This window comes from Hordeum vulgare, chromosome 6H, assembly GCF_904849725.1.
Source record: "Hordeum vulgare subsp. vulgare chromosome 6H, MorexV3_pseudomolecules_assembly, whole genome shotgun sequence".
Taxonomy (NCBI): domain Eukaryota; kingdom Viridiplantae; phylum Streptophyta; class Magnoliopsida; order Poales; family Poaceae; genus Hordeum; species Hordeum vulgare.
This window is the reverse complement of record NC_058523.1, coordinates 38,763,259-38,779,296: the sequence shown is the minus strand read 5'-3', so window position 1 is coordinate 38,779,296 and position 16,038 is coordinate 38,763,259. Positions and strand designations below refer to the sequence as shown.

Below are 16,038 nucleotides of genomic sequence, written 5' to 3'. Positions count from 1 at the left end.
ATAGGAGTAGCGGTAAATGTTGCCAAGATGGCGGATTCAGACATATTGTTGTACTACTTTGTAGGGTCCTCGGAAATAATCAATAAAATGGTCGCATGCATCTCCCAGATGCAGAGACCGGGGGTTATCCACTTTTTCTAAAAAAAACTCATATTAAGTTTCAAAAGTTAAAACTTGATGAAAAAATTACGCTCGCCAAAAGGTATCCAAAATAGATGTGTTTTGAAAGCCCGTGCCACCATGAACACTAATATGATAACGAAACTTAGTTTGGTGTTTTGATTCAGAAGATATGAAGACTGAAAATCGAAAGACAAACGAGAAAAGTGGTCGCGTGCCCCGCCCCCAGACCTGCTTGTTACAAATTCTCTACTCACCACACATCAGCAATAAACTTGCTCAAATTTGTAACCAGAATCTGAAAACAACTCATAACATAGGTTGGAATTGTTTGAACTAGAACTTTCAACAATCCTTCCCTATCAGTTGGGATAATGGGAGATCAGTGCATGCATTGATCCTCTTCAGAACCCTCTCTTTGTGTTGTAAACGTTGAGCTAAGAATGTGAGCCTTGTAGATCGGGGATGACGAATATCCATAGCATGGTTTTCAAGAGAGCTCACAATCTAAGATGACCTGGCCCCACATAGCAGTGACGGTAGGATGATTTGGCCCCACAGAGCAGTGAGAGAGGACAGGACCGTTGACCTAACAGTGTACCCCACCGATCAGCCAGCCAGCGGGGGCTCGTTTAAACCACTTCCGCCGCCGCCCACGCCGCGGCCGCGACCCTCCCATGTCCACCTCCCCCTCCGCCGCCACCCCCCTCCTCGCGCTCCTCCGCCGCAACGCCGCCAGCCCCGCCGCCGCGCTCCGCCTCTTCCTCGATCTCTCCTCCCCGGCCTCCCCTCCGCCGCCGCTCTCCACCTCGTTTCTCTCCCGCCTCCTCGCCTCCGATCCCTCGAGCCACCCGCTCCTCCCGCGCCTCCTCGGCCACCTCCTCTCCCTCCCGGACCCGTCCCCGCACCTCCTCGCGCTCCTCTCCGCCGCATCCGCCTCCCCGCGGGTCCCGCTCGACTTCTCCCTCTCCGCCTTCCGCTCCCTCCGCGCGCTCCCCGGCCCCGCGCTCCGCCCGCCGCCCACCCCCGTCTACAACCGCCTCCTCCTCGCCGCGCTCGCCGAGTCCCGCCTCGACCTCGTCGAGTCGCTCTACAAGGATCTCCTCCTCTCCGGCGCCGCCCCCGACGTCTTCACCCGCAACATCCTGCTGCAGGCGCTCTCCGCCGCCGGCCGCATGGACCTCGCACGCAGGGTGTTCGACGCGATGCCCGCCAGGAACGACTTCAGCTTCGGGATCCTGGCGCGTGGGTACTGTCGTGCGGGCAGGAGCGCCGACGCGCTTGGTGTGCTCGACGAAATGCCGAGGATGAACCTGGTGGTCTGCAACACGGTGGTGGCGGGGTTCTGCCGGGAGGGCCAGGTGGACCAGGCCGAGAGGCTGGTGGAACGGATGCGGGGGCAGGGGCTCGCGCCCAATGTGGTCACGTTCAATGGCAGGATCTCTGCGCTCTGCAAGGCTGGCCGGGTGCTGGAGGCATACAGGATATTCAATGATATGCAGGAGGCCCGGGAGCCGGGTCTGCCGAGGCCTGACCAGGTGACGTTCGACGTGATGCTCAGCGGGTTCTGTGATGCCGGGATGGTGGATGAGGCAAGGGTGCTGGTGGACATTATGAGATGCGGGGGGTTCCTGAGGAAGGTCGAGAGTTACAACCGCTGGTTGTCAGGATTGGTGAGGAATGGTAAGATCGGAGAGGCGCAAGAGTTGTTGAGCGAGATGGCTCATGAGGGTGTCCAGCCTAATGGCTATACATACAATATCATTGTCAATGGATTGTGTAAGGAGGGCAAGTCGTTTGATGTAAGGAGGGTGGAGGATTTTGTGAGGAGTGGTGTGATGACACCAGATGTTGTGACTTATACTAGTTTGCTCCGTGCTTATTGCTCAAAGGGAAACACTTTCGCTGCCAACAGGATCCTTGATGAGATGGCGCAGAAGGGGTGTGCCCCAAATTTGTTCACCTACAATGTTTTGCTGGAGAGTTTGTGGAAAGCTGGTAGGACTACAGAGGTAGAAAGGTTGTTGGAGAGGATGGGTGAGAAAGGATATAGCTTGGATACAACAAGCTGCAATATCATCATTGATGGACTATGCAGAAGCAGTAAATTAGATATGGCTATGGACGTTGTCGATGAAATGTGGATTAAAGGAAGTTTGGCTCTTGGCAGATTGGGTAGTTCGTTTTCAAGTTTAGCGAGTGATTCTTTCCTCAGCAAAAAATGTCTACCTGACCGAATCACTTACACAACTTTGATGAATGCATTGTGCAAAGAAGGAAGGTTCGACGAAGCAAAGAAACGATTACTTGAGATGATAGCAAAAGATATTTCTCCTGATTCAGTTATATATGATACCTTTATTCACGGTTATTGCAAGCATGGCAAGACATCTTCAGCCATTAAGGTTCTGAGAGACATGGAAAAGAAAGGTTTCAACCCAAGCACAAGGTCATACAACTTGTTGATTTGGGGATTTCAAGAAAAAGACATGTCGGATGAAATCCTTGAGTTGATGAGTGAAATGAAGGAGAAGGGGATCTCTTCTAACGTCATGACCTACAATAGTTTGATAAAATCCTTTTGTGAACAAGGAATGGTGAACAAAGCAAGGCCTTTGTTAGATGAAATGTTGCAGAATGAAATAGTTCCTAATGTAACTTCTTTTGGCTTGTTGATCAAGGCTTTTTGTAAGATTGCAGATTTCTCTGCAGCTCAGAGGGTCTTTGATGTTGCTTTGAGTACATGTGGTCAGAAGGAAGTGCTCTATTGCTTAATGTGCGCCCAACTCTCCACTCATGCTAGGTGGATAGAAGCCAAGAACATTCTTGAAACAGCACTTGAAATGAGAATCTCTATCCAAAGTTTCCCATATAAACAGATCATCGTGGGGCTCTGCGATGTTCATGAGGCAGACCAAGCGCATAGTCTTCTCAAGTTGTTTATAGCTAAAGGATATTCATTTGATCCAGCCACATTCATGCCTGTCATAGATGCACTAAGTGAAATGGGAAAGAAGCAGGATGCTGATGTACTGTCGGAAAAGATGATCGAAATGGCAGATGGTAATGTTGGTCATGCTGTTGTTTCTGGTGTGGTTACCACTAGAAGCCGGAAGCATGAGCATGACAAGTATGCTGACAGTGATTGGCATTCCCTTCTGCACAGGTATTATCACGATCAAGTTTCTCATTATGTGTTTACTTCAATCTTCTGTTTATTTGGATGCAAGGATTCTGTAGCGCTTAGACTATGAAATATTGTTTAAATTCAGTACAACAACCAAGGCATATTGTTTAAACAGAGTTTATTTGGTTGCAAGGTTTCATCTTACTCTAACAAGATAGTAAAGTTCACTTTCTCTGTTGAGCTGCAATGACTCTGACTTCATTTTTTAAATGCAGAGATGACAGTGCTCGCACGGTTATGAAAATTACCAATAGAGTGAGAACAGGATGGGGCCAAAGAGGCAATATATACGAGCATAAAAGGCAGCAGGATGATGACATTTATGTACTGGAGAACAGTGGCTAAGTAAGTCTCTCATCACCCTAGAGCCTTAAATGATGACATGTATGGAAAGCCTGAGAAGATACTTGTGACTACAAACTCACATGTTGTGTTGATTTCTCACCACTCAACTCTGTTTGACCGTTCTACCATAGCTTACGCGCTTTCTGACCGTCGGACGTCGGTGTAACTGAAAATCTTTATATAGAAGAAAATAAATATTCATGTGTATATAGGGAGACCCATTTGCATCGCCCCACGCACATCTTGCCTGCCATCACCTCTGCCTCAGCTAGATCTGTTTCTGCTGCGCCACCGCAGCCTCTCACTCTCGCCTCTCCTTGCTGCTCAGCTGTCAGACGGCTGCAACGGAGGCTTGCTGTTGCTGGGTGTGCCGTCGCTGGTGAGTGCCGATATCTCTCTCTTCTCTTTTTTATCACCCCTCGCGTGGGGGGATTTGGATGAATGGATATGGATGTTAGGCTGTAATGTGTATTGATCCAAGTTTTGGGAAAATTAGATATATGCCATTACAACTTTACAATACTCTAAATGTCATCATATAGATTTTTTTCAGACTGAGATGCCAATGTCTTCTTCCTTCTCTTCTCCTTCCTCCCTCCCTCACTCCTTTCCCAACAGTGACCTGCAACCGTGCTGGCCAGCGAAGTCCTCCACTCCCACCCCCTCAGCAAGCGTGTCCAGCCTGCCACTGGTGCCGTCCTCGTGTTGTCCATCTTCCTCTGCCCCTTGCACCTACCATCTTGCCTCCATGGATGGGTCCCCTCCTAAGCTTCGATTCCTCAGGCTGTCTTCAACTCTTCACAGCATCCTCTGCCTTCCCATGACTGCCATGGAATCCATCGGGAAGCTCCATTTTGAAGACCTCCTCAAATTCCTGCTGCCTAATCTACAGGAGATGGGGTCCATGGTCGTTTTACTGAATCTAGCAGCAGGCTCCATCTCAATATTCCCCTCAACCTCTCGCTGCTAGCTCACTGTCAGATTTAGAGGAGATGGGAGCCACAGAGCAACCAGATGTGGATCGCAGAATGAGTTCGGATGGCCTTAGATGGTAGTCTGATCTCTGGAAGAAATTATGATGGGGATCCCATCCATGCTCAGGCTGTGGCATGGAGGTCAAATCCATGTGGCAAAGAGAGGCAAGAAAGAGAGGTGACAGAGGGAGGAAGAGACTGTCTGCCATGGTTGAGGAATATGAAGTCAGTGGAGGAAGGAGAAGAGCAAGGAAGAAGGCATGTGCATTTTGGTCTGAGATTTTGCATAATGGAATCTTCAGGAGTATTGCAGCGTCGTAGTGTCATTTTTCCAAAGAGCAAAATAGTGATGGCATTTCTCTGAATCGCCAAAGTTGCAGTGTTATATATCTATGTTTCCCAGTTTACCCGCTTTATGCCCGAGTGCTACTGATCAGGAACGAATGTTCCACACTGTCCTGAGATGTGAACTAGTATGCTTGCAGTACTATATAAAGAACAGTTTGATTCGTACAGCCTAAATAAGATTGTTCTGGACAATCCTTTTTTTGCTTGTTGCTGTATAGGGAGAAGATTCACTGGTGATTTGGAATAGTTCCTGCACGAATGTTGTGCACAGCGACATGCCCTGATGCTGTTCCAGATTGCATACTGGTGAGTACCACTCACCCAATTTGACTACCAATTTTTTATGCATTTTTTCTTTCTCAAACTTAGATATTTTTACTAGTACATGAGATGCTAGATAAACGTCTTAGATGCTAGTATATAAATTCACAGCTACATCGTGACAACATTTCAGTTCCTAACCTCTGCTTGTGGAAAAAAGAAAGAGACATTTATGCTTGCCTTTTTAGCCCAAACATATTTTTAGCGTGTATAAATCAGACCCTTTTCTCACCAATACAATATTCTTCCTAATACAGACATTTCAAGGCAAATATTTTTAGCGCACAATCTTTTGATATAGAATAAAATAGGTGGCCGTGTTCACTTTCTCATTCTTCGGCAACTAGAATGCATCACTGTCCCTAGTACGTCAGCAAATTTGCAGCCGTGCAGTGAACCAACCAATGGAAACGAGAGCTGGTTTGCTTTGACATCTGAGACCCCACGCAGAAGCTTATCTAGACGTCCATCCAACTATAATAAACTAGTAGTATTTCCTCTCGGTCCTTGCGTGATACATTGGTTTATTTCCCCCACCGCTTCTCTATGACCACAAACCACTTCCTTTTTGCCAACTGCCGTTGCAACTTGCTATAATTGGCTGCCCTTACACGTGCTTCTGATCTGGTCATCATCTACCTTAACAAGGCAAAAGGGGACGAGGAGGAGGATCGGGGGGAGGAGACGGAGGAGGACCTCACGGGGCAAGGAGGAGGAGGAGGAGGAGCTGATCCGTCAGGCATGGGCATCGCCGGCCTCCCTTCCGACATCCTGGTGGAGGTGACTGCCAGAATCGCCGGGGAGTCGACGACGCCCCTCGACGACATCGTCAGCCTCAGGCGATCGTAAGTGACCAGTTAATTGTTCCTTTCATTTCTGATGTTCGCCTGTGATTGTGAAATGATGCAAGGTGCTATATCATCCGCATGTATCTCTTCAGATGCAAGGTGTTCCGTGACGCAACGGCGGCCAGGGAGGTGGGCCGGTGCATGGCGGTGGACAGGGAGTGGCGTCTGCACTGGTGGGACAAGGAGAGGTTCCTCTCGGTGCTCGGGGAGTGCGCGGCCACCGGCAACCCCGAAGCGTCCTACATCCTCGGCCTGGTATCGTCTGAAGCACGGATACCATCTTGCAGAAGCGCATCATGTTCAGTTTGTTCACACGCTAACCAACCCAACTGCTAGGACTCTGACATTTTCTTCCTTTGCCAGGAGGAAATCTGCAACCGGAGGGGAAAGGAGAGCGGTCTCCGGCACCTCCACCACGCCATGAAGCACGGCCATGCCGTTGCGGCCTACACCATCGGCATGATAATGCTGCGCGACGCGTACAATCTAGAAGGTATCGAGGAGGCGATGGGATACTTGGAGGGATGCTCTGCAGCAAGAACAAACAGCAAGATCAAGATTGCCTCCGTACGTAGAGAGGCCGCTTCGGTGGTGAGAAGGCTGACGATGCGTCGCTGGAGGACGGCCGAGCCTGCCGCTCCCTGCGCTGACCCGCGGTGCGGGGAGATGGAGACGACAGAGGCCTGGGACGAGGACGACGAACAGAGGAGGTTCTGCAGCCGTCTGTGTAGATGGAAACATGAATACCGCAAATTTGTGCAGAGGATTTAACGATTTGATTGATTAGTAGGCTGTCGGCCACTCTGCCGGCAGTAAAAGTTGTGAGACACAATTACAGATTTATCACAAGCTTCTCCAGTTCTAGATCTGCCATTCCGACTTTTCTCGTTCCTAATGGAAAGCTGGCTTAGCACTTTGCCATCCCCGGTGGTTAGGTAGTGATATTTTCCTTCTGGGTCACTGGCTTGCGTGCATCTTTTTGAGGCTGCGATACGCTTGTATTTAATGACATCAGTGCTTTTATTTTGGCCATTTTTGTGAACGCTGACAAGTTCCTGCTGTACAAAACAATCAACTCATTGTAGTGTCTCGAAGAATACTTTTTGTTTTCACATTTTTCAGCCGTTTGTATCAGTGTAATGGGATGGAGTGTAGGGCATCTCCAAAAACGACCCAAACCATTCGCATCCAATTGGACCATGGAAGCCATCCAATACGGGCCGGGTCTGTATTGGTTCGATCCGAACAACGCTCTAATGGATTTTTTCTCGTAAACCAGTGACAAACATGGAGGGTTTTACGGGAGTTTGGACAGCACCCAAGCTCATTTCTGACTGTCGTGGCCCACACCAACACCTTCTCCCTCGCTTGCATGCGTTCCAGTCCGGTGTCAGCTGTCCGCATTCATGTCGTTCTAGAACGCGTCACTGCATATTGATGACGACTCAGGGCGCACGTGACCTCTCGCTGCCTTTGTCATTGAAGCGGCGCGCAGGGCGCACGTGACCTCTTGCCTTTGTCATTGAAGCGGCGCGCTGGCAGCGGGGAACACGCCTCCTCGCTGCAGTCAGACGCCTTAATTGAACTTGTATGGAAGCCAAGAAACCTACTCCCACCACACCTCCGTTCACGAGCGGCCGGCATTAAACACAACATGGGCAAGGTCCTCCCGTCTGCCCGCTATTTAAATGCCTAGACGTCCGTCAAGAACCGCATCACTCTGCCGCTCCCCATCTCCTCCTTCCGCCATTTTCTCCATCATTTCGATGGCATCAGATGAGCAAGAAGAACAGTTCTCCGATATAAAAGCCGGTTGGGTTGCCTGTCGAGCCCGCTTGATACGAGCGAGGTAGCTCGCTGCTCCACCTCCCTCGCCTAACCTGACGGAGCAAGTTGCCGCTCCAAGCGAGCCCTTGGTTCAGCAACTGGCTGCTCCAAGCTAGCTCGCGGAGGAGGGGTGAGTTGCTTCACGGAGGCACGTGGGAGAGCACGTTGGAGCGGCCATCATGAGCGACGCCGCATTGTACCACGCCTCCCGTACATGCGATTGTGCCATCCGTCGTCAACGTGCGCGTAACCGCACCATGTCGGCACAGAAAGAGGCCGACTGCATGAAGATCGACTCATCGATGACCAGCGCGTCCGCGTCCACCCCCAACATCAAGGGAAAGTGGAACACGGGAGGTCACCACCCCATGTGGGCCATTGCCGACGCGTCGTCGGCTTGTACAACATGTGACATGAGAGGTTCTTTATCTTAGACCTGCTGGAATTTTATCTATTTTGGGCCAGCCCAATAATAATTTTAGAAATTCATAATAAATTCTAGAGGCCCATGCAGCCCATTCGTGCAAGGCAAGAGGTGGAAAAGTTTAGTCTCACGTTGCTAGTTTAGTGGGAGTTGGACCTCCTTATAAGGGAGGATGTTTCCACACATGTATGAGCTTGAGAACAAGAGAGACATACACGCGCGATCCTCCTCCGCCGCCGCCCGCCTCGCCTCGCCTCGTCATGACGCGACGCGATGCGGGTTGCGGGAATGAGTCGAGCCGAACTAAAATTTTGCCGCGCACGACTGGTATACGAAAGGTCACTCGAAAGCCGAATGTTTTGTTGTAGTGGAAATTAAACACGAACGCGAATGTTGCACCTGTCTGTTCGTTTCGTCTCCCTCGTTCTCTTCGGCTCCCGTCGCTAGTCTCTCGCCTCCTTCTCTTGCACCTATAGAAGGGAGGTCGCTCCTCTCCAGAGAGATGCATCAGAACTTCCTCTCGTTACCGGTTCCATTCTCTGTGTTGCTGCTACGTTCTTCCCCATCCCAACTTATGGTGTGCACTGTAGGTCGGGACAGTAGGCCTCTGAAACTCCGTCTCTTTGGGTCTTGTACGGGAGAAGGGTGATAAGGTTTTTGGGGAGTGCTCGGCACGACTACTGGCTTCCATCACGGACATCGATGACCACTTCCCGGACGACGACTTCTTCCCCGACGTCGACCACCTCTTCGGTAAGACGGCTACTGATAACGCCGACACAAACCCTGCTGCTGCAACTCAGTATGTGCTCCTCTTCCTTTCGTTTGAGTTCCTGCCGCAACTTCTTGCTCTGGTTTCTCTTCTAGATATGTTCCGTTTCTATTCATCTTTCCAGATGCCTTCTTGCATGTATAGAACGGCTATATATATGTTCTCTGCTAGATCATATGTGCACATGTATTTTGATGTCTCATCTTTATATTACCTGCCTTGTTTCCTCTCTATTATGATAGTCATGTTTTATCTACCTTTTCTGTTAATAAAATCCTATGATAAATTGCTCATATTTCCAACAATCCAAAAACCTTATTATAGGCAATTTACCCCGAGTGGTTTTGCTGCTTCCATGAGACCTCCTATGTTTGAGGAACTCCACTATAAGAGGTGGCGCGTGAAAGCCGTTCTATGGTTTCAAACCATGAGCTGCTATGACGCCACTCTTGGCAAACCTGAAGGAGATCATGATGCTCAACAGGAACAAGCTTTTCAGAAAATGGATAACCTGTTTAAAGTTGCTCTTTTGAGTGTTCTTGGTGAGAACATAGTTGATGCTTATGCGTCAATTGATAACGGAAAAGATATGTGGGATGCACTCCAGGCCAAGTTTGGGGTCTCAGATGCCGGCACTGAGTGGTACATCATGGAACAATCCTATGACTACAGGATGACTGAAGAGCGCTCCGTGGTTGAGCAAGCTCACGAGATACAACCATTTGCTAGAGAAGTTGAGCACTTCAATTGATGCTACCGGACAAGTTTGTTGTCGGAGGCATTGTTGGAATTATGCCCTAGAGGCAATGATAAATATAGTTATTATTATAATTACTGTATCAAGATAATCGTTTATTATCCACGCTATAATTGTATTGAATGAAGACTCATTTACATGTGTGGATGCATAGACAAAACACCGTCCCTAGCAAGCCTCTAGTTGGCTAGTCAGTTGATCAAAGATAGTCAGTGTCTTCTGATTATGAACAAGGTGTTGTTGCTTGATAACTGGATCACGTCATTAGGAGAATCACGTGATGGACTAGACCCAAACTAATAGACGTAGCATGTTGATCGTGTCATTTTCTTGCTACTGTTTTCTGCGTGTCAAGTATTTATTCCTATGACCATGAGATCATATAACTCACTGACACCGGAGGAATACTTTGTGTGTATCAAACGTCGCAACGTAACTGGGTGACTATAAAGATGCTCTACAGGTATCTCCGAAGGTGTTAGTTGAGTTAGTATGGATCAAGACTGGGATTTGTCACTCCGTATGACGGAGAGGTATCTCGGGACCCACTCGGTAATACAACATCACACACAAGCCTTGCAAGCAAAGTGACTTAGTGTAAGTTGCGGGATCTTGTATTACGGAACGAGTAAAGAGACTTGCCAGTAAACGAGATTGAAATAGGTATGCGGATACCGACGATCGAATCTCGGGCAAGTAACATACCAAGGACAAAGGGAATGACATACGGGATTATATGAATCCTTGGCACTGAGGTTCAAACGATAAGATCTTCGTAGAATATGTAGGATCCAATATGGGCATCCAGGTCCCGCTATTGGATATTGACCGAGGAGTCTCTCGGGTCATGTCTACATAGTTCTCGAACCCGCAGGGTCTGCACACTTAAGGTTCGGCGTTGTTTTATGCGTATTTGAGTTATATGGTTGGTTACCGAATGTTGTTCGGAGTCCCGGATGAGATCACGGACGTCATGAGGGTTTCCGAAATGGTCCGGAAACGAAGATTGATATATAGGATGACCTCATTTGATTACCGGAAGGTTTTCGGAGTTACCGGGAATGTACCGGGAATGACGAATGGGTTCCGGGAGTTCACCGGGGGGGGGCAACCCACCCCGAGGAAGCCCATAGGCCTTGAGGGTGGCGCACCAGCCCTTAGTGGGCTGGTGGGACAGCCCAAAAGGGGCCTATGCGCAAGAGATAGAAAAATCAAAGAGAAAGAAAAAAAAAGAGGAGGTGGGAAAGGAGAGAAGGACTCCTCCCACCAAACCAAGTTGGACTCGGTTTGGGGGGGAGTCCTTCCCCCCTTTGGCTCGGCCGACCCCCTTGGGGCTCCTTGAGCCCCAAGGCAAGGCCCCCTCCCTCCCACCTATATATACGGAGGTTTTAGGGCTGATTTGAGACGACTTTTCCACGACAGCCCGACCACATACCTCCACGGTTTTTCCTCTAGATTGCGTTTCTGCGGAGCTCGGGCGGAGCCCTGCTGAGACAAGGTCATCACCAACCTCCGGAGCGCCGTTACGCTGCCGGAGAACTCTTCTACCTCTTCGTCTCTCTTGCTGGATCAAGAAGGCCGAGATCATCGTCGAGCTGTACGTGTGCTGAACGCGGAGGTGCCGTCCGTTCGGTACTAGATCGTGGGACTGATCGCGGGATTGTTCGCGGGGCGGATCAAGGGACGTGAGGACGTCACACTACATCAACCGCGTTCACTAACGCTTCTACTGTACGGTCTACAAGGGTACGTAGATCACTCATCCCCTCTCGTAGATGGACATCACCATGATAGGTCTTCGTGCGCGTAGGAAAATTTTGTTTCCCATGCGACGTTCCCCAACAGTGGCATCATGAGCTAGGTTCATGCGTAGATGTCTTCTCGAGTGATCACAAAAGTTTTTGTGGGCGGTGATGTGCGTTTTGCTGCCCTCCTTAGTCTTTTCTTGATTCCGCGGTATTGTTGGATTGAAGCGGCTTGGACCGACATTACTCGTACGCTTACGAGAGACTGGTTTCATCGCTACGAGTAACCCCGTTGCTCAAAGATGACTGACAAGTGTCGGTTTCTCCAACTTTAGTTGAATCGGATTTGACCGAGGAGGTCCTTGGATGAGGTTAAATAACAACTCATATATCTCCGTTGTGGTGTTTGCGTTAGTAAGATGCGATCCTACTAGATACCCATGGTCACCACGTAAAACATGCAACAACAAAATTAGAGGACGTCTAACTTGTTTTTGCAGGGTATGCTTGTGATGTGATATGGCCAATGATGTGATGTGATATATTGGATGTATGAGATGATCATGTTGTAATAGAAAATATCGACTTGCACGTCGATGGTACGGCAACCGGCAGGAGCCATAGGGTTGTCTTTATACTAACGTTTGTGCTTGCAGATGCATTTACTATTTTGCTAGGATGTAGCTTTAGTAGTAATAGCATGAGTAGCACGACAACCCCGATGGCGACACGTTGATGAAGATCATGGTGTGGCGCCGGTGACAAGAAGATCGTGCCGGTGCTTTGGTGATGGAGATCAAGAAGCACGTGATGATGGCCATATCATGTCACTTATGCATTGCATGTGATGTTAATCCTTTTTATGTACCTTATTTTGCTTAGAACGACGGTAGCATTATGAGGTGATCTCTCACTAAAATCTCAAGACGAAATTGTGTTCTCCCCGACTGTGCACCGTTGCTACAGTTCGTCGTTTCGAGACACCACGTGATGATCGGGTGTGATAGACTCAACGTTCACATACAACGGGTGCAAAACAGTTGCGCACGCGGAACACTCGGGTTAAGCTTGATGAGCCTAGCATCTGCAGACATGGCCTCGGAACACATGAGGCTGAAAGGTCGATCATGAATCATATAGATGATATGATTAGCATAGGGATGCTTACCACTGAAACTATACTCAATTCACGTGATGATCGGACTTGAGCTAGTGTAAGTGGATCATGAACCACTCAAATGACTAGAGAGATGTACTTTTTGAGTGGGAGTTTAGCAAATAATTTGATTAAGTTAAACTCTAATTATCTTGAACATAGACTAAGTCCACTTTAATATGTTCGTGTTGTAGATCATGGCTCACGCGACAGTCACCCTGAATTTTAATACGTTCCTAGAGAAAGCTAAGTTGAAAGATGATTGAAGCAACTTTGTAGACTGGGCTCGTAATCTTAAGCTAATCTTACAAGCTGGGAAGAAGGATTATGTCCTTAATGCTGCACTAGGAGATGAACCACCCGCTACGGCTGATCAGGACGTTAAGAACGCTTGGTTAGCACGTAAGGAGGACTACTCAATAGTTCAATGTGCAGTCTTGTATGGCTTAGAACCGGGACTTCAATGTCGCTTTGAGCGTCATGGAGCATTTGAGATGTTCCAGGAGTTGAAGTTCATCTTTCAGAAGAACGCCCGGATCGAGAGGTATGAGACCTCCGACAAATTCTATGCTTGCAAGATGGAGGAGAACTCGTCTGTCAGTGAACATGTGCTCAAAATGTCTGGGTACTCAAGCCGTCTAGCTGAGCTGGGGATTGAACTCCCGCAAGAAGCTATCACTGACAGAATCCTTCAATCGCTGCCGCCAAGCTATAAAGGCTTTGTGTTGAACTACAACATGCAAGGGATGAACAAGTCACTCGGCGAGTTGTTTGCGATGCTGAAAGTCGCAGAGTCTGAACTCCGTAAAGAGCATCAAGTGTTGATGGTGAATAAGACCACTAGTTTCAAGAGAAACGGCAAAGGCAAGAAGGGTAATTCAAGGAAGAGCGGCAAGCCTGTTGCTAATCCGACGAAGAAACCCAAAGCTGGACCTAAGCCTGAAACAGAGTGCTTCTATTGCAAGGGTATGGGTCACTGGAAGCGCAACTGCCCCAAGTATCTGGCTGATAAGAAGGCGGCCAAAGAAAAATCAGGTATATTTGATATACATGCTATTGATGTGTACTTAACCGGTTCTCGTAGTAGTGCCTGGGTATTCGATACCGGTTCTGTTGCTCATATCTGCAATTCGAAACAGGAACTACGGAATAGACGAAGGCTGACGAAAGATGAAGTGACGATGCGCGTAGGAAATGGTTCCAAGGTTGATGCAATCGCCGTCGGCACAGTTTCACTTCAGTTACCATCAGGATTAGTGATGAACTTAAATCATTGTTATTTAGTGCCTGCGTTGAGCATGAACATTATATCTGGATCTTGTTTATTGCGAGACGGTTACTCTTTTAAGTCAGAGAATAATGGTTGTTCTATTTCTATGAGTAACATCTTTTATGGTCATGCACCCAATGTAAGAGGATTGTTCATATTGAATCTTGATAGCGATACACATATACATAACATTGAGACCAAAAGAATTAGAGTTAACAATGATAGCACCATATTTTTGTGGCACTGCCGCTTAGGTCATATTGGTGTAAAGCGCATGAAGAAACTCCATGCTGATGGACTTTTGGAGTCACTTGACTTTGATTCACTTGACACGTGCGAACCATGCCTCATGGGCAAGATGACTAAGACTCCGTTCTCCGGAACAATGGAGCGTGCAAGTGACTTATTGGAAATCATACATACCGATGTGTGTGGTCCGATGAGCGTGGAGGCACGCGGCGGATATCGTTATTTTCTCACCTTCACTGACGATTTGAGTAGATATGGTTATGTCTACTTGATGAAGCACAAGTCTGAAACATTTGAAAAGTTCAAGCAATTTCAGAGTGAAGTGGAAAATCATCGTAACAAGAAGATCAAGTTCCTACGGTCTGATCGTGGGGGTGAATATCTGAGTTTCGAGTTTGGTGCTCACTTAAGACAATGTGGAATTGTTTCACAGTTAACACCGCCTGGAACACCACAACGTAATGGTGTGTCCGAACGTCGTAATCGTACTTTATTAGAGATGGAGCGATCTATGATGTCTCTTACCGATTTGCCGTTATCATTTTGGGGTTATGCATTAGAAACAGCTGCATTCACTTTAAATAGGGCACCATCAAAATCCGTTGAGACGACACCATACGAACTGTGGTATGGCAAAAGACCAAAGTTGTCGTTTCTTAAAGTTTGGGGATGTGATGCTTATGTCAAAAAGCTTCAGCCTGAAAAGCTGGAACCCAAAGCGGAAAAGTGCGTCTTCATAGGTTACCCAAAAGAGACAGTTGGGTACACCTTCTATCTCAAATCCGAGGGCGAAGTGTTTGTTGCTAAAAACGGAGCTTTTCTCGAGAAGGAGTTTCTCTCGAGAGAATTGAGTGGGAGGAAGATAGAACTTGACGAGGTTGTCGAACCTCTCATCCCTCTGGATGGTGGCGCAGGGCAAGGGGAAACCTTTGTCGTTGCGACGCCGGTTGAGGAGGAAGTTAATGATGATGATCATGAAACTCCAGTTCAAGTTTCTGTTGAACCACGTAGGTCGACGAGACCACGTGCTACTCCAGAGTGGTACGGAAATCCCGTCTTATCAATCATGTTGCTAGACAACAATGAACCTGCAAATTATGAAGAAGCAATGGTGGGCCCAGATTCCAACAAATGGCTAGAAGCCATGAAGTCCGAGATAGGATCCATGTATGAGAACAAAGTGTGGACTTTGGAGGTACTGCCTGAGGCCCGCAAGGCTATTCAGAACAAATGGATCTTTAAGAGGAAGACGGACGCTGACGGCAATGTGACCGTTTATAAAGCACGACTTGTGGCAAAGGGTTTTTCACAAGTTCAAGGAGTTGACTACGATGAGACATTCTCACCCGTAGCGATGCTTAAGTCCGTCAGAATCATGTTAGCAATAGCTGCATTTTTTTATTATGAAATCTGGCAGATGGATGTCAAAACGGCGTTCCTTAACGGTTTCCTTAAGGAAGAATTGTATATGATACAACCCGAAGGTTTTGTCGATCCTAAGAATTCTAACAAGGTGTGCAAGCTCCAGCGATCCATTTATGGACTGGTGCAAGCATCTCGGAGTTGGAACAAACGCTTTGATGAGGTGATCAAAGCATTTGGGTTTATACAAGTGGTTGGAGAATCTTGTATTTACAAGAAAGTGAGTGGGAGCTCTGTGGCGTTTCTAATATTATATGTGGATGACATATTGCT

The 16,038-nt window shown here is 47.9% G+C and overlaps 2 protein-coding genes across 4 annotated transcripts; both read left to right on the top strand.

Moving 5' to 3' along the window:
• Positions 1 to 888: 888 nt before the first annotated feature.
• LOC123403561 (pentatricopeptide repeat-containing protein At2g17140-like) lies at positions 889 to 5,281 on the top strand. Of its 3 annotated transcripts, XR_006611495.1 has the most exons (4): positions 889 to 3,286; positions 3,523 to 3,652; positions 3,981 to 4,031; positions 5,193 to 5,241. XR_006611495.1 is itself a non-coding variant. In XM_045097488.1 (3 exons), the coding sequence occupies exons 1-2, from the start codon at positions 1,296 to 1,298 to the stop codon at positions 3,650 to 3,652; spliced, it is 2,121 nt and encodes a 706-aa protein (XP_044953423.1). In that variant the 5' UTR covers positions 889 to 1,295; the 3' UTR covers positions 5,193 to 5,281. The 3 variants fall into 3 exon arrangements, 2 of the variants coding, with proteins under 2 accessions (XP_044953423.1, XP_044953422.1); XM_045097488.1 differs by lacking the exon at positions 3,981 to 4,031 and having other exon boundaries at positions 5,193 to 5,281; XM_045097487.1 differs by lacking the exons at positions 3,981 to 4,031; positions 5,193 to 5,241 and having other exon boundaries at positions 3,523 to 3,859.
• Positions 5,282 to 5,624: 343 nt separating this feature from the next.
• On the top strand, positions 5,625 to 7,264 carry LOC123403562. Its single transcript, XM_045097489.1, has 3 exons — positions 5,625 to 6,140; positions 6,236 to 6,398; positions 6,507 to 7,264. Exons 1-3 carry the CDS (start codon positions 6,037 to 6,039, stop codon positions 6,912 to 6,914), a joined length of 675 nt encoding a protein of 224 aa, XP_044953424.1. The 5' UTR covers positions 5,625 to 6,036; the 3' UTR covers positions 6,915 to 7,264.
• Positions 7,265 to 16,038: the final 8,774 nt, after the last annotated feature.

Bases quoted from the DNA above. Each gene is read 5' to 3' on its own strand.
- LOC123403562 (XM_045097489.1), top strand. From the start codon at position 6,037: ATGGGCATCGCCGGCCTCCCTTCCGACATCCTGGTGGAGGTGACTGCC. The intron at 6,141-6,235 runs GTAAGTGACCAG...GTATCTCTTCAG, and splicing joins ATCGTCAGCCTCAGGCGATC to ATGCAAGGTGTTCCGTGACG. The intron at 6,399-6,506 runs GTATCGTCTGAA...TTCCTTTGCCAG, and splicing joins CGTCCTACATCCTCGGCCTG to GAGGAAATCTGCAACCGGAG.
- LOC123403561 (XM_045097488.1), top strand. From the start codon at position 1,296: ATGGACCTCGCACGCAGGGTGTTCGACGCGATGCCCGCCAGGAACGAC. The intron at 3,287-3,522 runs GTATTATCACGA...TTTTAAATGCAG, and splicing joins TGGCATTCCCTTCTGCACAG to AGATGACAGTGCTCGCACGG.